Source organism: Bos indicus, chromosome X, assembly GCF_029378745.1.
Source record: "Bos indicus isolate NIAB-ARS_2022 breed Sahiwal x Tharparkar chromosome X, NIAB-ARS_B.indTharparkar_mat_pri_1.0, whole genome shotgun sequence".
In the NCBI taxonomy this organism is placed as follows: Eukaryota; Metazoa; Chordata; class Mammalia; order Artiodactyla; family Bovidae; genus Bos; species Bos indicus.
In genome coordinates, this window is record NC_091789.1 from 86386433 (window position 1) to 86410437 (window position 24005).

At 39.5% G+C, this 24005-nt stretch overlaps 1 protein-coding gene across 4 annotated transcripts in view; it reads right to left on the reverse strand.

Moving 5' to 3' along the window:
- Positions 1 to 24005, reverse strand: part of EDA (ectodysplasin A) — a 397326-nt gene that overhangs the window by 108041 nt on the left and 265280 nt on the right. For all 4 annotated transcript variants that reach the window (XM_070784631.1, XM_070784630.1, XM_070784629.1 and 1 more), the window contains exon 2: positions 9915 to 10020. In XM_070784631.1, coding sequence (XP_070640732.1) covers positions 9915 to 10020 — 106 coding nt within the window. The remainder of the gene's footprint in view (positions 1 to 9914; positions 10021 to 24005) is intronic.

A 24005-nucleotide genomic window follows, 5' to 3' on the forward strand; every position in this document is an offset into this window, starting at 1 on the left:
CAGTCATCAAGACAGTATGGTACTGGCACAAAGACAGAAATATAGATCAATGGAACAAAATAGAAGAGATAAATCCACGCACCTATGGGAACCTTATCTTTGACAAAGGAGGCAAAAATATACAACAGAAAAAAGACAATCTCTTTAACAAGTGGTGCTACGAAAACTGGTCAACCACTTGTAAAAGAATGAAACTAGAACATTCTCTAACACCATATGCAAAAATAAACTCAAAATGGATTAAATATCTAAATGTAAGGTCAGAAACTATAAAACTCTTAGAGGAAAACATAGGCAGAACACTCTCTGACATAAATCACAGCAAGATCCTCTATGACCCACTTCCCAGGGTAATGGAAATAAAAACAAAGATAAACAAATGGGACCTAATTAAACTTAAAAGCTTTTGCACAATGAAGGAAACTATGCTACTGCTAAGTCGCTTCAGTTGTGTCCGACTCTGTGCGACCACATAGATGGCAGCCCACCAGGCTCCGTCGTCCCTGGGATTCTCCAGGCAAGAACACTGGAGTGGGTTGCCATTTCCTTCTCCAGAAGGAAACTATAAGCAAGGTTAAAAGGCCGCCTTCAGAATGGGAGAAAATAATAGCAAACGAAACAACTGACAAAGAATTAATCTCCAAAATATACAAGCATCTCATGCGGCTCAATACCCAAAAAATAAACGACCCAATCAAAAAGTGGGCCAAAGAACTAAGAGACATTTCTCCAAAGAAGACATACAGATGGATAACACATGAAAAGATGCTCAACATCACTCATTATCAGAGAAATGCAAATCAAAACCACAATGAGGTACCATCTCACACCAGTTAGCATGGCTGCCATCAAAAAGTCTACTAACAATAAATGCTGGAGAAGTTGTGGAGAAAAGGGAAACCTCTTACTCTGGTGGTGGGAATGCAAACTAGTAAAGACACTATGAGACCAATTTGGAGATTCCTTAAAAAACTGGAAATAGAACTGCCATACAACCCAGCAATCCCACTGCTGGACATACACACTGAGGAAACTAGAACTGAAAGAGCCACGTGTACCCTAATGTTCACTGCAGCACTGTTTACAATAGCTAGGACATGAAAGCAACCTAGATGTCCACTGGCAGATGAATGGATAAGGAAGTTGTGGTACATATACACAATGGAGTATTACTCAGCTATAAAAAAGAACACATTGGAGTCAATTCTAAGGAGGTGGATGAAACTGGATCCTATTATACAGAGTGAAGTAAGTCAGAAAGAGAAACACAAATATAGTATATTAATGCATATATATGGAATTTAGAAAGATGGTAATGATGACCCCATATGCAAGACAGCAAAAGATACACAGATGTAAAGAACAAACTTTTGGACTCTGTGGGAGAAGGCGAGGGTGGGATGATTTGAGAGGATAGCATTGAAACATGCATATTACCATATGTTAAATAGATGACCAGTGCAAGTTTGATGCATGAAGCAAGACACTCAAAGCTGGTATTCCAGGACACCCCTGAGGGATGGGGTGTGGAGAGAAGTGGGGAGGGGGTTCAAGATGGGGGGATACATGTACACCTGTGGCTGATTCGTGTCAATGTATGGCACAAACCACCACAATATTGTAAAGTAATTAGCCTCCAATTAAAATAAATTAATTCAAAAAACCTGATATCAAATACTTTTGGCCAACTCAAAATAGGAGTTGGAGTAAAAAAGTTTATGGTAAAGATGTAGTTTAAAAAAAAAAAAGACTTCACTCATTTTCTCAGTCATAAAGTACCAAGATTTATGTTGGAGGAGACCTAACCCTGTGTTTGGGACTCTGGCTTCCTGTTTGATGCATTCATTTATAGAGCAATGCAAAGGAAGAGAATGAAATGAATCTAATCTTTTCGAGAATGGTGGGTCAGAAAGATTGGATGTAGCCTCTGATTTTTTTTAATGCAAGATACACTTAGCAGCAGCAGCAGCAGACTATGTGTTATGGTTACCAAAGGGGAAAGGTGGAGGGGAGGGATAAATTAGGAATTTGGGAGTAACACATACACAGTACTACATATAAAATAGATAAACAACAAGGACTTACTGTATAGCACAGGGAACTGTACTGAATATTCTGTAATAACCTATATGGGAAAAGAATCTGGAAAAGATGTGTGTGTGTATATATATATATATATATATGTATGTATATATGTTATATGTATATTATAATTGAATTGCTTTGCTGTATACCTGAAACTAACACATTGTAAATAAACTACAATTAAATAAAAACAAATTTTAAAAAGAAAGACTATGTTTATGTTATGCTCCTAAGCAACTAGTTTAGTAGTCTGGTGAGAAAAGTAAAACAGTATGATTTATTTTTGGTGAACCTATGCAGGCTTCTATGTCCCTTGCTTTTCCTAAGTGTGAACAAACCATTTGTTAACACTTATTTTCTCTCACAGGGATTAGTGAAGATCATCAAGATTAATCCCATAAGTTCCTAGACAGAAAAAAATCTAGACTCCTTCCAACCCCTGCCCGTTTGTGTATTTGGTCATTCATTTAACAAATATTTGCAAGTCTTCTACATACTGTGTAAGGTAAAACTCCAAGACTCACCATCACCACCCTACTTTGCTTCATTTTTCCCTGTTGCCAATAAATGTATCTGCTCTCTCTTTAAAATGTAAATTTCTATGAGGGTATACTCATATTTATACTTCTGATAGGGCCTAGAAGTCTTGTTAAATGACAATAAAATAAAGTTTTGAGAAGTGAAATTAAAGGATAGTAACAGATCAAAAAATTAAAAAAATTATACAAGGGATTAGAATTGATTTTCCTGGTCTCTTTTTAAACTTGTCTCTATTTTTGACCTCTGAAAAATGTTTTCTTCCTGAAATCACTGTTATGCTCTAAATGACTTTCTTTTGAAACTTGTCATGCAAACCTGAGCTACACAGCTAAATTTTTATTACAATACATCAAGTAATTTGTCAATTTAGAAACAATACCTAATAGGCTTTTTTTTTTTTGCCTTAACTCACCCCTGCTCTGATTTACCTATCCCATCTGACCTCTTACTCTGTTCACATGGTTTATAGATTGACACATATTTTCAATGAGAAGTGCTTTATTTTTATAAAAGAGTCAGCTCCTTGTCTCAAGACCCACTGTCATGATATACAATGTAGACTTGTACACCCAGCTACCTCTTTAACATATATACTTGGTGTCTAATAGATATTTCAAACTTAGCATGCCTAACTGAATTCTTAATTCCTTCCTTACACCCCTTTAACCTCCTATTCTTTTGTTTTTCCCATCTCAGAAATGGCAACTCTATTAGTCTACTTCCATAGGTTCAAAACTGTAGGGTCATCATTGGCTCTTATCTTTCTTTCATACAACTTTCCTAGTGAACCTCCAATCCTGTCAGCTATTCCACCAAAGATTTGTCTAAAATCTGACTACACTTCCCCACCTGCACTGACTGCCTCCATCTTCGTCTAAACCATCGTCATCTCTCACCTGGATTATTGCTACATTCCCCTACATGACTTCCTGCTTCTGTCCTTTCTGCAGCAGCCAGAGGGATTCTGTTACAACTTAAGTCAGATCCTGTTACTCTTCTGTTCAAAATTCTTCAATGGTTCCCCATCTGGTGCAGGGTAGAGATGAGAGTCCTTACCATGGCCTACAACACAGCTCTAGATTTGACTTCACTCCCTGACCTCATCTCCTTCCCTCTTGCTCTTCCTTGCTCACTCTATTCCCAGCCACACTGATCTTTCTGGAACATATCAAGCATTCTTATCCTTTAGAGCATTTGTATGTACTGCTTATCTTCTCCACTCAACATGCAGATATTCACATGGCTAAGACTTTCATTTCATTCAGCTCTCTTCTCACATGTTTCCTTATAAGAGGACCTTGCCTGATCCCCTTACAAAACAATTCATCACACTCTCTCCTTCTTGCCCTGCTATATTTTTCTCTACAACACTTATCACCACCAATTCTGTTTATCATCTGTCTTGATACACTGGAAGGTAAGCTTTCTGAGGGCAACAAGAAATATTTATTGAGAGTCTATTATGTCCTTTCCTGGACAATGAGGATGTAAATGTAAATAAATACCAATATCCTTATGGCATCTTCATTGTACTATTATAGAAACTGCTGTATTTTCTCAGGAAATATTTGATGAATGTTTTGAATAAATATAGCATATACTCTGGAGAAAGCAATGGCACCCCACTCCAGTACACTTGCCTGGAAAATCCCATGGACAGAGGAGCCTGGTAGGCTGCAATCCATGGGGTTGCTAAGAGTCGGACACGACTGAGAGACTTCACTTTCTCTTTTCACCTTCATGCATTGGAGAGGGAAATGGCAACCCACTCCAGTGTTCTTGCCTGGAGAATCCCAGGGACGGGGGAGCCTGGTGGGCTGCCATCTTTGGGGTCGCACAGAGTCGGACATGACTGAAGCGACTTAGCAGCAGCAGCAGCATATACTCAGCAGAATAACAGGAATGGTTCAAAAATAAAGGAGATTTGGATTGGCTTGTCATTATTTTAATTCACTGGGTCACACACCACATATAAATAAATGGTTCTATAGCCGGCCAGGTGAAAGGTTGGAAAACTAATCAAATCCCAGAACCCCCAAGCATTCTATACTCCTAACTCTAAGGAGCTCTTGTACTCCTTCCAGCTATACTATTTGGGGGACTGGAATGCAAAAGAAGGAAGTCAAGAGATACCTGGAGTAACAGGCAACTTTGGCCTTGGAGTACAAAATGAGAGTTTTGCCAAGAGAACACAATGGTCATAGCAAACACCCTCTTCTAACAACACAAGAGAAGACTCTACACATGGACATCACCAGATGGTCAATAGCAAAATCAGATTAATTATATTCTTTACAGCCAAAGATGGAGAAGCTGTATACAGTCAGCAAAAACAAGACCTGGAGCTGACTTGGCTCCAGACTGTGTCTCAGATCATGAGTTTCTTATTGAAAAATTCAGACTTAAATTTAAGAAAGTAGGGAAAACCTCTAGACCATTCAGATATGACCTAAATCAAATCCCTTATGATTATACAGTGGGAGTGACAAATAGATTTAAAGGATTAGATCTGATAGACAGAGTGCCTGAAGAACTATGAACAGAGGTTCGTGACACTGTACAGGAGGCAGTGATCAAGAGCATTCCCAAGAAAAAGAAATGGAAAAGGGCAAAATGGTTGTCTGAGGAGGCCTTACAAATAGCTGAGAAAAGAAGAGAAGTGAAAGGCAAAGGAGAAAAGGGAAGATATACCCTTTGAATGTAGATTTCCAAAGAATAGCAAGGAGAGATAAGAAAGCCTTCCTCAGTGATCAGTGCAAAGAAATAGAGGAAAACAATAGAATGGGACAGACTAGAGATCTCTTCAAGAAAATTAGAGATACCAAGGGAACATTTCATACAAAGATGGACACAATAAAGGATAGAAATGGTATGGACCTAACAGAGGCAGAAGACATTAAGAAGAGGTGGCAAGAATACAAAGAAGAACTATACAAAGAAGATCTTCATGACCCAGATAATCACGATGGTGTGATCACTCACCTAGAGCCACACATCCTGGAATGTGAAGTCAAGTGGGCCTTAGAAAGCATCACTACGAACAAAGCTAGTGGAGGTGATGGAATTCCAGTTGAGCTATTTCAAATCTTAAAAGACAATGCTGTGAAAGTGCTGCACTCAATATGCCAGCAAATTTGGAAAACTCAGCAGTGGCCACAGCACTGGAAAAAGTCAGTTTTCATTCCAATCCCAAAGAAAGGCAATGCCACAGAATGTTCAAACTACCACACAATTGCATTCATCTCACACGCTAGTAAAGTAATGCTCAAAATTCTCCAAGGCAGGCTTCAACAGTACATGAACTGTGAACTTCCAGATGTTCAAGATGGTTTTAGAAAAGGCACAGGAACAAGAGATCAAATTTCCAACATCCATTGGATCATTGAAAAAGCAAGAGCATACCAGAAAAACATCTACTTCTTCTTTATTGATTACACCAAGGCTTTGACTGTGTAGATGACAACAAACTGTGGAAAATTCTTCAAGAGATGGGAATAGCAGACCAATTTACCTACCTCATGAGAAATCTGTATGCAGGTCAAGAAGCAACAGGTAGAACTGGACATGGAACAAGACTGGTTCCAAATTGGGAAAGGATTACCTCAAGGCTATATATTGTCACCCTGCTTATTTAACTTATATGCAGAGTACATCATGTGAAATGTTGGGCTGGATGAAGCATAAGCTGGAATCTAGATTGCCTGGAAAAATATCAATAAGCTCAGCTACGCAGATGACATCACCCTTATGGCAGAAAGTGAAGAACTAAAGAGCCTCTTGATAAAAGTGAAAGAGGAGAGTGAAAAATCTGGCTTAAAACTGACCATTCAAAAAACAAGGATCATGGCATCTGGTCCCATCACTTCATGGCAAATAGATGGGGAAACCAGGGAAACAGTGAGAAACTTTTTTTGGGAGGGCTCCAAAATCAATGCAGATGGTGACTGCAGCCATGAAATTAAAAGATACTTGCCCCTTGGAAGAAAAGCTATGACAAACCTAGACAGCATATTGGAAAGTAGAGACCTTTCCTTGACAACAAAGGTCCATCTAGTCAAAGCTATGGTTTTTGCAGTAGTCATGTATGGATGTGAGTGTTGGACTATAAAGAAAACTGAGCATCAAAGAATTGATGTTTTTGTACTGTGGTGTTGGAGAAGACTCTTGAGGGTCCCTTGGACTGCAAGGAGATCAAACCAGTCAATCTTGAAGGAAATCAGTCCTGAATATTCACTGGAAAGACTGATGCTGAAGCTGAAACTGCAATCCTTTGGCCACCTGATGAGAAGAACTGACTCCTTGGAAAAGACCCTGATGCTGGGAAAGACTGAAGGCAGGAGGAAAGGACAACAGAGGATGAAATGGTTTGATGGCATCATGGACTCAATGGACTTGAGTTTGAGCAAGCTCCAGGAGTTGGTGATGGACAGGGAAGCCTGGCATGCTGCAGTCCACGGCATCGCAAAGAGTGAGACATGACTGAGCAACTGAACCGAACTGAGGTACAACTGAATACAATTTAGAAGTGAACTGAAGTGAACTGAATCTGTTTAAAGAAAATATCTGCTTGTGTTGATGTGTGGTAGAGGCCAATAAAATATTGTAGAGCAGTTGTCTTCTAATAATTGCATTTTGCTCTTTACTTCTCAATATTATACTAATATAATCTTTGAAGATTAATATATATATATATATACATATATATATATATATATATATATATATCTAGGATTGCACAACCAGTTTGATGTAGGCACAAAGTGAGCAGCATCTAGTGACTGATGAGAGTATGAGATCAGGAGGAAATTAGACAAGAAGTGCTAAAAATTAATAACAGAGACTTTGTCCTTCAACAGACGGAAAAACTATTTTGTTTCAAAACAGAGTAAAGACTTTAAAGAAGATCAGTAGCAGAGATTCTGGTGGTCAGATCCAGATAAAGTGGTTTGGGAGAGAGGAGGAAGTTGCCTTCTTTATGAGAAAACTTGGAAAGTCAGATGTATAGGTAAACTTTAAAAGCCACTGGACTGTAAAAGCCTCTGGGGAGAGGAAGGGAAGACCATGCCCACTACAGAAGGTGATATTGTTCTTATCACCTCTCTTCTCTCTTTTGTAACAATCAGGGAATATGAAAGATTTGGTGGTACTGGGAGTGGTTCAGAGGAAGAATTGAAGGTGGAAAGATCTACATACATCACAGAATAAGATAAGGAGAGGAAAGTGACCTTGATTCTTAGTTCTCAGTTTATATATAGGTTTCCCTGGTAGATCAGCTGGTAAAGAATCCGCCTGCAATGCAGGAGACCCTGGTTTGATTCCAAGGTCAGGAAGATCCCCTGGAGAAGGGATAGGCTACCTACTCCTGTTTTCTTGGGCTTCTCTGTGGCCCAGCTAGTAAAGAATCTGCCTGCAATGCAGGAGACCTGTGTTTGATCCCTGGATTGGGAAGATCCCCTGGGGAAGGGAAGGGCTACCCACTCCAGTATTCTGACCTGGAGAATTCCATGGACTGTAGAGTTAATGGGGTCACAAAGAGTCAGACATGACTGAGTGACTTTCGCTTTCCAAAGACTTCCAGGAAACTGGCGAAAAACAGATGTCAATAATGGGTGCCTCTTACTTCATGGACCGCATTTCATAGGTTCAAACTTGGTCATTAATTATATATAAAATATCTGCTCTAGAGAACAGCACCACTGGCTCAGTTCTCAGTTGAAGGGCTCAAAGCTGTTGCCAACTCCATTGACTAGAAACACCTGTGTGTGTGTGTGTGTGTGTGTGTGTGTGTGTGTGTATTCAGTCACTCAGTTGTTACCGATTCTTCATGACACTTTGGACTATAGCCCACCAGGCTCCTCTGTCCATGGGGTTTTTCAGGCAAGAATGCTGGAATGGGTTGCCATTTCCTCCTCCAGGGGATCTTTCCAACCCAGTGTTTAAATCTGTGTCTCCTGCATTGCAGGGGGGTTCCTTACCCCTGAGCCTTCAGTGATGCTCAAGAAACACCCTAATTACCTTATTTCTGACTCTTGTCTTTATTACAGGTTGTTGTTCTAAACTCTTTTTCAGACTTCATCCAGCTTTACCTCTTCTTGTCTCAAATGACAAACTCTTGGCCCCAGTGCATCAATTGCTTATGCCATCTAGAACTGCTTCCATCATTGTACCTTTTTTACTCTGACAAATGTCAGCTTTAAAAAAATCTCATTTTCACTTTCATAAAGTCATATTGCTTTGTAACCCCCTAGAACATATATCTTTAGAAGATTCAGTCAGACATGTGCTGTCTTTGAATCTAGATGGCTTTACAATAGCCCAGAGCTATGCATTCTACAAACTCATATGCCAAAGAGGTATCATTCTATCAATTGACAGAAAGATGTTAAAATAGATCAGTTCAAAGATCCTGCCCAAGAACTAGCTCAACATTTTTTTATGCCCCACAAAATGCATTGCTAGTTAACTTGAAACTGTTTCACCTTCAATACGGATGGTTTTCATGCCAAATCATAACTTAGCTAATGGGGCAATCAACGTCATTGACTTATATTATAAACACCAACAACTTGCTAGATACTAGACTGGATTTTGGGGCTTTACAAAGAGAAATGAAACTCTGTAGTCGAAGAACTTACAGATAAATTCTAGAGGCCTGGTGGTGGTGGTGTAGTCACTAAGTTGTGTCTGACTCTTATGACAGAATGAACTGTAGCCTTCCAAGCTCCTTGGTCCATGGGATTCTCTAGGCAAGAATACTGGAGTTGGTTGCCATTTCCTTCTCCAGGGGGATCTTCCTGACCCAGGGATTGAACCTGGGTCTCCTGCATTGCAGGCAGATTCTTTACTGACTGTGCTACGAGGGAAGCCCCAGAGGCATGGTAGCTGATACCAATGAAGACATAATTATCATTGGATTTAACATATCATGTAAGTGCTACCATGGCACAATACTCTGTCAATTTCAAGAATAGGACTGAATTCTCTTGATGGTCTTAGTAGATATAGGATGTCCCTAGGAGAGATGAGGTCTTTATGGAGGGTGATCTTGAGAGGTACAAATGCCATCATGGCTCTCAGATACACTGTGAAAGGACTACAGGTATCTGGGATTGGAGGAGGGAGGATCTTTGTATAGGCAGCTAAGAGTAGATTAGGTAGGTTAGGCTGGGAAAATCTTCTGCAACCTTAAATCTATGGATAATATATGAGATGGTGAAGCACACTTGAAAAAGTAGTTTTTAGAATGGTATAGTCAAATACGTGATAAAGGATCACCCAAGCAGACTTACCATCTGCTCCTTCACTGCTTTTGCTTCTTTTATTGCGGCGAACACGCCTACTTTCCTCTTCAGAGTATGACTTTTCTTTAGGGATGAAGAAATTCACAAGGGCCATCTGAAAAATAAGGAGTAGCTAAGTTAAAGGTTGACCCAGTCAACTATTTTTGTTGTGGTTTAGTCACTAAGTCATATCGAACTCTTTTGTGACCCATGGACTGCAGCCCACCAGGCTCCTCTGTCCATGGAATTTTCCTGGCAAGAATACTGGAATGGGTTGCCATTTCCTTCTCCAGGGGATCTATCCAACCCAGGATCAAATCCATGTCTCCTGCTTTGGCAGGTAAATTCTTTACCACTGAGCCACCAGGGAAGCCCCAGTCAACAATAGCCAACAGAAAAAACTGGCTTTCTGTAGACAATCTGCCTTCACTTTCAATTCAGAGTGTCTAAGATAAATAGATAAAGATGTCGTACATATATATATAGATAGACAGATATGGAATGGAATATACAATGGAGTATTAGTTATTAAAAAGAATGAAACATTGCCATTTGCAGAAACAAGGATGGACCTAGAGATTATCATATTAAGTGAAGTAAGACAAAGACAAAATCATATGATATTGCTAATATGTGGAATCTTAAAAACAGATAAAAATGAGCTTATTTACAAAGCAGAACTAGAACCACAGATATAGAAAACAAACTTATGATTAAGAAAGGGGAAAGAGGGGGAGGGATAAATTAGGAGCTTGGGATTAAAGAACAAGCACCTACTGTATAGCCCAATGAACTATAAATATTTTGTAATAACCTGTAAGTGAAAAACCTTGAAATATATATATTCATCTGAACTACTGTGCTGTACATCTGAAACTAACACAATATTGTAAATCTACTATACTTTAAAAAAAAAGAAAACTCAGAGTGTCTAAAATCTAAGCTCACCCTTCCTTCCACTGTGCAAATTCTTTCATTTTTGATACCATTATTATTTTAATAATGTAGGCATGAAATTTTGGTTAATATCTTCTGCCCCTTTGTCATCTGCCCCAAATATCTAATGGGTAATCCTTCAGACCTACTTGTCAATATAGTTCTAGGGTTCAGAGATCCCAGTCATAGATTCCTAATTTCCCTTACATACTACTGATGTCTTCCCAGAACTAGACTTCAGCTTGTTACTCCTTCTTGGACCGCATTATTATATAGCCATTACTTTTCCACAGTCCTATCTATGCTGAACTTTTGGTTTGTTCCCAGAATGCTGTGCATCCAACTATGATAGAATGGTATCGTTTATGTTAACACTCTTCTGGCAGTTAGTAATGACAAAGTGCACAATTATTTTCTCCCTTTCTTACTCCAATAGAATTCCTATAGAACTTGTGGTCTATAAGGTTCATTTCAGTACTTGGTCCTCTACTGTCTTATGATGATCTCTCATAATAATACAATGTATTTCATATGTGAATGGGCCTGGTATCACTAATGATAATCACAGCTTAAATATATACTTGACTGAATTAATCATAATTTTTCAGCATGAGTGTGTATTTGTGGCTAAAGAAAATGTGCTTGAGGAAAACAGTGGACAGAGTATTAGAAAATAGGATTGAAAGTGATTCCAAACCCGACTCTACCACTTATAGTTGTGTAAATTTGGGCAAGGTCCTTAAGTTTTAATTTCCTCATTTATAAATAGGGGCAATAATTGTACTTTGTTCATTAAGTAATTATTGTGTTAGCAAGTACACAGCATGTAATATACATTTAATAAATGAGAGATATTATTATATGTGAAATTAATATTAAAAAAGACTGGTTAGTTTAGAGGCTAAAAGGAAGAAATGAATCTATATTTTCATCCTAGTGTTGGTTCAAAAAATAAACAATTCCAGAATATCCTCATTTCTGCTGCATCTTTGATTAACTGGAAAAAAGATGGGTAGAACTCAAGAAAGCCTTAACATTCTACACAAACTTTCTTCAAAAGCATGTGATTTACTGTTTACATAGAAAAACTGCAGCCAATAGCCTTAATATACAAGATTAGCATTTTGCAGAATATATACATGTATTAAATACATAATTGATAAATGGATGTATAGGCAATCTCCAACTTGCCTTAGGGTTTATTTAAAAATATTTAGGTTGAATCATATGAAATTGCCATTTTTGTATGTCAAAAATGGTTAAATATCAGCAATTTCACATAGTTCAACTGAGCAGTGTTTTTGTAACTTCTTTCTTGTTGTTCAGTCACTAAGTTGTGTCCATCCTTTTGCAACCCCATAAACTGCAGCCTGATAGGCTTCCCTGTGCTTCACTATCTCCTGGAGTTTGCTCAAACTCACGACCACTGAGTCAGTGACGCCATCCAATCATCTCATCCTCTCTTGCCCCCTTCTTACTTGTCTGGAATGTAAAATGCATTTTCTCGTAGAATCAATATAATAAAGTCTGGCTAGGTTTCCAGATAAAGCCCATATAAAGTTACTTAACCCACAACATAAATCAGTTCAGTTCAGTTCAGTTCAGTAGCTCAGTTGTGTCTGACTCTTTGAGACCCCATGGACTGCAGCACACCATGCCTCCTTGTCCATCACCAACTCCCCGGAGTTTACTCAAACTCATGTCCATTGAGTCGGTGATGCCAACATAAATAACTTATCACAATAATAATGATATAATCCCAAACTGCTATTTACACTAAAATCTCAATTATTTTAGGGTAGAACAAGTAATTCTAGATAGAAGAGTGTTCTTAATAACTTTGAGTGCTGAAACTCTAACTATTTTGACTAGAAATTAGACTACAACATGATTTAACTCTGTGTTTACTAAGTATGTAGAAAACTATTTGTCTGTACATTAAATGGCACCAGCCCACTATGGTTTCAAGTGTTTTTTTTTTTTTTTTTTAAAGTTACAATTACTTTACAGAGTAATCATGCTTTGTTAAGTAAAGAGAAGCATAAAGTTCTCTGGGAACAAGAGGAAAAGTATCTAATACAGACGGAGTGGACAAGGCTTCTTGCAGGAGGTGCTACTTCTATGAATTCTGTAGGATGTTGAGAATTTAGTGAGGAATGGGAAAATGAAAACGAATTCCAGGCAAAAGGACCATTGTGCTTCAAGGTTCAGAGGAGAGAGAGAAAAGCTATTTTTGGAAATAAAAGTACCTTAAAATAAGTGGTAGGAGGTGGGAAGGAATGGTAAGGAATGAGGCAAGAGGGATTAAACAAAGACCAGATCATGTTAAGGAATTAAAATTTTATCCTATAGTAGGGAGATCCTTGGAAGAATTTTTCCTTTTGCATATTTTGTTCTTTTATGAAAGTTTTAGCTATAATTTATATACAATTAAAGGACTTCCAGGGTGGGGCTAGTGGTAAAGAATCTGCCTGCCAATGCAGGAGAACAAGAGATGTGGGTTCAATCCTTGGGTTGGGAATACCCCCTAGAGAAGGAAATCGCAGCACACTCCAGTATTCTTGCCTGAAAAATTCCATGGACAGAGGAGCCTGGTGGGCTACAGTCCATGGGGCCTCAAAGTCAGACATGACTGAGTGACTGAGCACACAAACATACAATAAAGTGCACATATTTTAAGCACACAGCCTGAAAAATACACACATTTGTAACCACTATTGTAATCAAGATACAGAACATTTCCATCACCCCAGAATTTCCCCTTGTGTCCCTTGCAATCATTCTTCAGTGCTACCCCAAACCCAGGCACCACTGTTCTGATTTTATCACTATACTTTAGGTTTTCCCATTCTAGAAGTTTAGATAAATGGAATCATACAACATGATTATATGATTTTGTGTTGTTTCTTTCTCTCAGCACAATGTCTGTGACACTCATCCACATTATTGAATATTGGTAGTTCATTCCTTTTTCTTCCTGAGTAGTACTTAATTGTATGGATATACTATAGCTTTTAAACGCATCTGCCTTTTGAGGGACATTTTGGTTATTTCCAGTATGGGATGTTATGAATAAAGCTGATGTGAGTATGAGTCTTTGTAGGGACATACGTTTTCATTTTTCTTGGGTCAACACTAAGGGTGGAACCTTAGGGATATATGGTAAGTGAACTATTAAGAAGAGATGGCAAGAATACACAGAACTGTACAAAAAAGATCTTCACGACCCAGATAATCACGATGGTGTGATCACTGACCTAGAGCCAGACATCCTGGAATGTGAAGTCAAGTGCGTCTTAGAAAGCATTACTATGAACAAAGCTAGGGGAGGTGATGGAATTCCAGTTGAGCTATTTCAAATCCTGGAAGATGATGCTGTGAAAGTGCTGCACTCAATATGCCAGCAAATTTGGAAAACTCAGCAGTGGCCACAGGACTGGAAAAGGTCAGTTTTCATTCCAATCCCAAAGAAAGACAATGCCAAAGAATGCTCAAACTACCACACAATTGCACTCATCTCACATGCTAGTAAAGTAATGCTCAAAATTCTGCAAGCCAGGCTTCAGCACTATGTGAACTGTGAACTTCCTGATGTTCAAGCTGGTTTTAGAAAAGGCAGAGGAACCAGAGATCAAATTGCCAACATCCGCTGGATCATGGAAAAAGCAAGAGAGTTCCAGAAAAACATCTATTTCTGCTTTATTGACTATGCCAAAGCCTTTGACTGTGTGGATCACAATAAACTGTGGAAAATTCTGAAAGAGATGGGAATACCAGAACACCTGAGATGCCTCTTGAGAAATTTGTATGCAGGTCAGGAAGCAACAGTTAGAACTGGACATGGAACAACAGACTGGTTCCAAATAGGAAAAGGAGTACATCAAGGCTGTATATTGTCACCCTGTTTATTTAACTTATATGCAGAGTACATCATGAGAAACGCTGGACTCGAAGAAGCAAAAGCTGGAATCAAGATTGCTGGGAGAAATATCAATAATCTCAGATATGCAGATGACACCACCCTTATGGCAGAAAGTGAAGAGGAACTCAAAAGCCTCTTGATGAAGGTGCAAGTGGAGAGTGAAAAAGTTGGCTTAAAGCTCAGCATTCAGAAAACGAAGATCATGGCATCCGGTCCCACCACTTCATGGGAAATAGATGGGGAAACAGTGGAAACAGTGTCAGACTTTATTTTTCTGGGCTCCAAAATCACTACAGATGGTGACTGCAGCCATGAAATTAAAAGACGCTTACTCCTTGGAAGGAAAGTTATGACCAACCTAGATAGCATATTCAAAAGCAGAGACATTACTTTGCCAACAAAGGTTCGTCTAGTCAAGGCTATGGTTTTTCCTGTGGTCATGTATGGATGTGAGAGTTGGACTGTGAAGAAGGCTGAGCACCGAAGAATTGATGCTTTTGAACTGTGGTGTTGGAGAAGACTCTTGAGAGTCCCTTGGACTGCAAGGAGATCTAACCAGTCCATTCTGAAGGAGATCAGCCCTGGGTGTTCTTTGGAAGGAATGATGCTAAAGCTGAAACTCCAGTACTTTGGCCACCTCATATGAAGAGTTGACTCATTGGAAAAGACGCTGATGCTGGGAGGGATTGGGGGCAGGAGGCAAAGGGGACGACAGAGGATGAGACGGCTGGATGGCATCACTGACTCGATGGACATGAGTCTCAGTGAACTCTGGGAGTTGGGGATGGACAGGGAGGCCTGGCCTGCTGCGATTCATGGAGTCGCAAAGAGTCAGACACGACTGAGCGACTGATCTGATCTGATCTGATAAGGAACTATCAAACTATTTTCCAGCAACTTTACCATTGTATTAATATATTCCCACTGGCAATGTAGGAGAGCTCCAGTGTTCTGCATCTTCAGTATGCTTGATATTATCAATTTTTAATTGTAGCCATGCTTGTGGATGCAAAGGAATTTTTCATTGTGGTTGGGTTTTGCATTCATAACTTCTTATCAACACTTTTTTTGGTCTCTTACCTTGCTGTCAACTAACAGATTTCACTCCACCTAGTTGTAGCATCTTTTCCAGTCTCTTCAAATTTGCTACTTATAATCTTCTATAGGCTTGTCACCTCATTAAAACTAATTAAAATCATGTACAAACAGAGTAAACAGGCAGTGTGTTTTTGAATGGTTTTCGCAATAAGTAAGATGCATATTCTCTGGTGGCATAGAAGTCATTTGTTTACTGCTTATTTCTGGCTGTGGTCTGGATAAGTGAAGCTGTCAGAGAACCGAGTTTTACATAGGTATGTTATTACAGTATAATACTATTTCTAGGGGAAAGGGATTTTGAAGCACAAATGGATAACCTCCCCACCATCACCAGCCAAAATTCTAGAATTTTCTTTATACTCTTTGTGTTCCCTCATGGGTTCAGTTCCTATGAGGATTCTGGCAGGGTCTTCAATCAGCTTCTTAAGTCCTGATGGCAGCAGTGGGAGAGAATGTGCTCACATATTAATTGTTTCAAAGGGTCTGATGGGGAGCCCGTGAGAACTTAGGCTTCCAGAGAAGGAGAGCTGAGGGCAAAACCAACTCCTACGGATAGCAGAAACAACTCCAGTTTCCACGGGTAGTAGGAGTAGCTTAAAGTTCCTTCAGAGAGGCTGTTGGTGAGTATGGGACATTTTAAACTCAAGTGCTCATTAGACGGGGACTGCCTGTATATGAAAATACTTTGAACAAAACATAGTTTCTATTTTCCCAATGAAAGCAACACAGAACAATGGTTAGGTTGAAAGAGGATTCCTATTCACAGTGACCTTATTTGAGTCTCAATTAGAGGTAGGAGGGAAAACTATCCTCTGTGTAGTATAATGGTAAAGACAAAAATCAGTGGCTGCTCATACAAAGTCTAGAATTCTAGCTTGAGTTTTGCATTCATTAGGATGGTCTCCAGAGCCAAGTTGCAGAATATGAACAAAACAGCCTTCTCTCTTCAAATATTTCTTTACTGTTGCAAAAGGGAGGAGGCAACAGGAATGTTGGCCACAGCCAGACAATTTGCTCAAGGGGAAAAAAATCTAATTCTTTACACTTTATTAACTGATTACACCCTTGTTTCCTATGGTAAAATTACATGTTAAACAGCACCTGCAGATGACAGGGAACTCAGCTGGAAACAATTCGTTACTGCTGAGACATGAGGGATAAATTCATTATTGCCAGTGAGTCTCCAGATATTGCTATGAACACTTTTTCTCTAGTATCTCAACCCACAAAATTACTGGGTACCTTTTTATTTTTACCAATATTGACATAGAATAAATTTGATTCATTTTATACTTCATGGCAATGTAAGTGACTGTATTAGTAGTTTACTGATTCATAGGAAATTACTCATAAGCTTCTTGAGGTCAGAGACCTCATTTTGTCCATTTTGGTAACCTTATTGCCTAGCTCTGGACCTGGCACATAGTAGGCCCCTAATAAGTGTCTCTCTGTCAAAAGAATAATAGAACTATCAGTAATCCATTCTATAAAGCCAGCATTTTATTTGACATGAATCAGACCACATTTCTTAAGATAAACCATGGTGAGGTAGATTAAGGCCACATTATCCTACTGGCAGTTAGCAAATCAAATGGATCTTAAGAATGAGAGAGAAGAAACAAGGACACTCAACATTGATCACAGCATCCCATGGGAGCTGCCACCAGCAGCGTCAGAGTAGAGGTAGCAGCCATCAGTCCAAATGCCAAAGGAAATCAGCACCCTGGACATCTCTGATGTGAGTGCTGGGGACTATCCATGTTTTTTTTTAAATTTATTTATTTTAATTGGAGGCTAATTACTTTACAATATTGTACTGGTTTTGCCATACATCAACATGAATCCGCCACAGTTGTACACGTGTTCCCCATCCTGAACCCCCCTCCCACCTCCCTCCCCGTACCATCCCTCTTTTTAAAAAATATATCTGATGATGACTGAAATTATGTAGTAAATTAAACATGGAAATTAAGGAGAACCAAAATTTTTCACATAGAGCTAAAAGCAGTTACTGAATTCTGCTCTCTAGGCAGTTTGACTTAAAAACCACTGCCCCATAATGCAAGTGACTACAAAGTAGAAAGCAAAATAAAAAAGAATAGTATCTTTATTTGAGGAGATTACCATAGTGTGGCATTGACAAGAAATTATACTACAGACCAGTTCAATCTCTGCCTTTTCTTAGCTCCTATTTTGGGGCTCTAGAGATCATTTACGGAGAAGGCAATGGCACCCCACTCCAGTACTCCTGCCTGGAAAACCCCATGGACGGAGGAGCCTGGTAGGCTGCAGTCCATGGGGTCACGAAGGGTCAGACACCACTAAGCGACTTCACTTTCACTTTTCACTTTCATGCATTGGAGAAAGAAATGGTAACCCACTCCAGTGTTCTTTCCTGGAGAATCCCAGGGACGGGGGAGCCTGGTGGGCTGCCATCTATGGGGTCACTCAGAGTCGGACACGACTGAAGCGACTTAGCCACATACATGGATTCCACCTGACGTGAAGAGCCAAGTCATTGGAAAGACGTGATGCTGGGAAAGGTTGAAGGCAAAAGAAGAGGGTGACAGAGGGTGAGATGGTTGGATGGTATCACCAACTCAATGGACATGAGTTTGGGCAAACTCTGGGAGACAGTGAAGGACAGAGGAGCCTGGTGGGCTGCCGTCTATGGGGTCGCACAGAGTTGGACATGACTGAAGCGACTTAGCAACAGCATGAGCAGCGGAGATCATTTAAGACATCAAATAATGCCAAATATTTTTAATATGAAAATTTCTTCTCTTCTATTGGTAGTATACTCCTCAAAGGTTACTTGTAGGTTTTGAACCTGTGTGATCTTGTCCTCTGGTTAAGGGTTGCTGCTGCTGCTGCTAAGTCGCTTCAGTCATGTCCGACTCTGTGTGACCCCAGAGACGGCAGCCCACCAGGCTCCCCTGTCCCTGGGATTCTCCAGGCAAGAACACTGGAGTGGGTTGCCATTTCCTTCTCCAATGCATGAAAGTGAAAAGTGAAAGGGAAGTCGCTCAGTCATGTCTGACTCTTAGTGACCCCATGGACTACAGCCTACCAGGCTCCTCCATTCATGGGATTTTCCAGGCAAGAGTACTGGAGCTGGTTAAGGGTAAATTTGTTTAAGATGCACATTACAGGGAAAGGTGAGTTATTTTAAACACACATCTACTAACACAAAGGGGGGAAATGGATTTCTCTTCTGATCATCTGTTTCCTAGGTTTGGCCCTATTCCTAACATCCAGAACAGAACTGAAGAATAATTATGGAATTGATTCTTATCAATAGACAATGCAAGTTGTCTGTAGCTTTTTATGACTTTGAAATTCATACCTGCCAAAGATGGCACATTTACCTTGCTGAACTATTTTACTGTTGGAGTTGTGTTTAATGTGAAATGGCAGGAGAGGTCCACCCCTACTGAGATTCTGGAAGTCAGCTGGTCTATGAGCATTAAAACAATGCTCACAGCTGACATGTGCAGAGAGGCAATGACAGAAGAATACCCAAGCATCTTCAGTATGGTGAGCTTTATGGCATAACCATAAGCAGAAGGGGAATAAGAAATACTCTAAAGGATGTAATGAAGCATAGTTTCAAATAACATGACATAGTTGTGGGCTGCTTGGGAAAAAAGCAACCATGACCAGCTTGGAATGCAATTGTACAGAATTTGGAAACTTTCTGAGCAAAGGCTCTTTTTTAGCTGACCACAAGTTGAACACAGAAATACAGACATTGACAGGCTCTACAAATAGCAGTTGCAGCCACAAATCAGAAAGCAGTGTGTATGTGTGTCATATAGAAAGAAAAGGCTTTTGGTTCAAGATTTAGTCTTTGATCCCTAGAAGTGTGGGTGAAGTTGGTAGTGACATCTTTCAATCAAAAGAAGGGCACCAAAATATGTCAGATGCCACTGCCTTCTCTTGGGAGAGTCTGCTTATATAATAAATAATTTCCCATACCCTAAAGTGAAAGACAGTTTGACACTTTGATAAGGAGAAAAACATATACTTCTTGTAATACCTGGAAATCACTTAAGGCTACCGTTTGTGAATAGAATCAGTTTATATATCAGAATATACCTGTAGAACTTATAAGTGCCAGGATAAAACCATCTCAGCCAATACTGAACTTGGTATTCAGAAAATATTAGCTTAAATACATTCTCTTAATTATGAATTCTTAAGTGGTTTTTGAAAATTTTATAATAATGTTGCAGTTTATATTTACAAAGCTGGACTAATGCAGGTTAGAGGGGCATTATGACTGAAAGGAGATTGCCTACGCAAGTTTAAACGAGGATTTTTTCCTTGTCCAAAATTTCACTATGAAATCCCTTTTGGTTCCCAGTGGAGACCGAAACCTCATAAACTACCTCTAAATCATGTTGTCTACAACACTCAAGATCAAGAAAGGTAAGAGTAAGGTAGCTAGTGAAAAGAGAGTTGCAACAGTCTAAATTTGAAGGGGAGGGGAATAGGACTTAGGTAAGAAGTAAATTATGAAACAGATTGCTATCGATTCTAAGAGGGCAAAACCATTCAAAACATGGAGGAAAAATTAGGCAGTGAGAAGGATTTTAAGAAAAGATGAGTCATGATAGTGAAAGTGTTAGTTGGTCAGTTGTGCAACCCCATGGACTGTAGCCCACCAGGCTCCTCTGTCCATGAGATTCTCCTGGCAAGAATACTGGAGTTAAGTTGCCATTCCCTTCATACCCACGGGGATCGGTGGATACCAAGGATATGAACATAGATATGTGGCCAGTGGAGCTTCCCTAGTGGCTCAGACAGTAAAGAATCCACCTGTAATGTGGGAGACCTGGGTTCAGTCCCTGGTTTGAGAAGATTCCCTGGAGGAGGGCATGGTGACCCACTCCAGGATTCTTGCCTAGAGAATCCCCATGGAGAGAGGAGCCTTGTGGGCTACAGTTCGTGAGGTTGCAAAGAGTTGGACACAACTGAGTGACTAAGCACACACCCACATGTGTGTGGACCATCAATCTAGGACTGGCTCACAGAAATGTGAGTATAGAAACTGAATCTCAAAAGGAAAGCTCAGGCAGGATAGGGTGTAAGTACTGCAAAATTGAATTCAATACAAGTATCTTAGGAGCAGGGAGGTAATCATGGTGATAAAATCAGCAGGGAATCAAACTGCAATAAACGCCTGGGAAGCACAAACCTGAGTATTGAGGGGAAAAGGAAAGGACTGAGACACAAATCCAGAACTTTAACACTTACACTACAATCATAAAGGGCAGAAAAGGACGGGTAATAAAGCTGCAAGTCCAGGAAGACTATTGCACTGTGAGATTAATCAAATATTGCAATTTTGTCCTTAGATAACTTGTCATTTTAGTGTCTCTTGTATCTAAGTGTGCCCAGGGCCTCACTTGAAGTAAATACAAAATAATTGGTCATGTGACATAACAGCAGACCAATACTGTTTCAGTAGCTATAGAACAGAGAAAAAACAATTTTTTAAAAACATGGCTGTTGATTAGGATTCACCATCAGGGTGTTTCTGTGGAAATCTTTTCTCAGAGAAAAATTCCTGACTCGTGCTCATGATCAGGACAGTGAGTAAAGGAAGTCTCATGCTGAGTATTTACACACGGGTGGGACTTACAGGCCTCATATTTGGGGTATCCAGCCACTTTTCTCAACCTCTATATACATTGTTTCAGAACATCAAAGATAAAAAAAAGATCCTGAAAACTCTCAGGGATGAAAAACATTAATAGTTAAAATAAGAAGAATTAGAATAGATTGGTTAACTCATCAGCAACATTAGGTGTTAGAGAAAACAATGGAGAAATGCCTTCTGAGTTCTTAGGAAAACTTATTTTGAACCTACTGTTTTATTTTTAGCCAACTATAAATTAAGTTTGATGGCGGGAAAAAAAAAAAAAATTCCAGATTGCAAAGATTCAAATTTCACCTCTCATCCCTATCTTAGGAAGTTCCTTAGGAATATACTCCGGCAAAATGATAAAGAAATACTAGTAAAGAAAGAGAGACATGGTGGATTCTGTAAAGAGTGAACATAAAACCAGAGACTAATAAAAATAAGTCCAAGGATGACAGCTACACAGCAGTCAGAAGGGAAGGAAGCAGGGTTCCAGGAGGGAAGACTCCTGAAAATAAGAGAAGGGTGCTCAAGATTCTACTCACCTTTAAGGAATTAGAGAAACTGTGGATACTGCAGATAACATGAGGAAAAAAACACAGGCAATTAGAAAATCCAGAAAAAAATATATATAGACTAAGAAATGTTAAATCTCTCATTGCCCTTGACAAAAGAGAGGAAATTTTTAAATAGCCACAAGAGTATAAACACTGAATACTGATTTTCGACTTTTACAAATAACCAATTAGAAAAGCACAGGCTAACTTAATTATCAGATCAGATCAGATCAGTCACTCAGTCGTGTCCGACTCTTTGCGACCCCATGAATCACAGCAGGCCAGGCCTCCCTGTCCATCACCAACTCCCGGAGTTCATTCAGACTCACGTCCATCGAGTCAGTGATGCCATCCAGCCGTCTCATCCTCTGTCGTCCCCTTCTCCTCCTGCCCCCAATCCCTCCCAGCATCAGCGTCTTTTCCAATGAGTCAACTCTTTGCATGAGGTGGCCAAAGTACTGGAGTTTCAGCTTTAGTATCAGTCCTTCCAAAGAAATCCCAGGGCTGATCTCCTTCAGAATGGACTGGTTAGATCTCCTTGCAGTCCAAGGGACTCTCAAGAGTATTCTCCAACACCACAGTTCAAAAGCATCAATTCTTCGGCGCTCAGCCTTCTTCATAGTCCAACTCTCACATCCATACATGACCACAGGAAAAACCATAGCCTTGACTAGACGAACCTTTGTTGGCAAAGTAATGTCTCTGCTTTTGAATATGCTATCTAGGTTGGTCATAACTTTCCTTCCAAGGAGTAAGTGTCTTTTAATTTCATGGCTGCAGTCACCATCTGCAGTGATTTTGGAGCCCAGAAAAATAAAGTCTGACACTGTTTCCACTGTTTCCCCATCTATTTCCCATGAAGTGGTGGGACCGGATGCCATGATCTTCGTTTTCTGAATGCTGAGCTTTAAGCCAACTTTTTCACTCTCCACTTTCACTTTCATCAAGAGGCTTTTTAGTTCCTCTTCACTTTCTGCCATAAAGGTGGTGTCATCTGCATATCTGAGGTTCTTGATATTTCTCCCGGCAATCTTGATTCCAGTTTATGTTTCTTCCAGTCCAGCGTTTCTCATGATGTACTCTGCATATAAGTTAAATAAACAGGGCGACAGTATACAGCCTTGACGAACTCCTTTTCCTATTTGGAACCAGTCTGTTGTTCCATGTCCAGTTCTAACTGTTGCTTCCTGACCTGCATACAAATTTCTCAAGAGGCAGATCTTAATTATAGATAAAAAAACAAAACATAAATGTGATACCCAAATGACAAGAGTTAGTAGGTAGAAGAGAGGAGAGATAAAGGGAAGAACTAGTGGCTTCATCTTACAAGTAAGAGTTATGAGATACTGCCCAGTTTATGGAGGAAGAAATAAAGGTCTAAGTATACTTACCTAATAAACAGAGAGACTAAAAGGCATGATAACCACATAAGGATAAGAGGTAGAATAATTGAGGTAAATATCCATCACAGTAGAAAATTAATAAAGACTAAAAGATAAATCAAGTAATAGCAGTATCTATGGAAGCAAACACAGAAGAACTAAAGAAACAGTTAATAGAGTTAAAAGTAGTTAAAAGTAATAATCTCAGAGGATTAGAACTGGGAGTAGAGAGGGTTAGAACCATGAAATGTTGTTTACATTATAATCCTTTATGTACATAGTTCATATTTTTAAAAACCACATGCATGTACTACTTGGCTACTCTAAAACCAACCAGGAACTTTGAAACAGGAATCTTTTGCCCCTACTAAACTCAAACCAGCCTCCAAGAATCCTCACCTGAAAAAGAATGCTGGCACAGGGCCATCTAAGCATAGCTTCTGTCTCTCATTCCAACTGTCTCTTTTCTCCAATCCCTGCCCCAAAGCCAATGTCCTTTCTCTTAACACGAACTATGGATTAATTTACAACCAGCTTTATCCTCAACCATGAAGATTA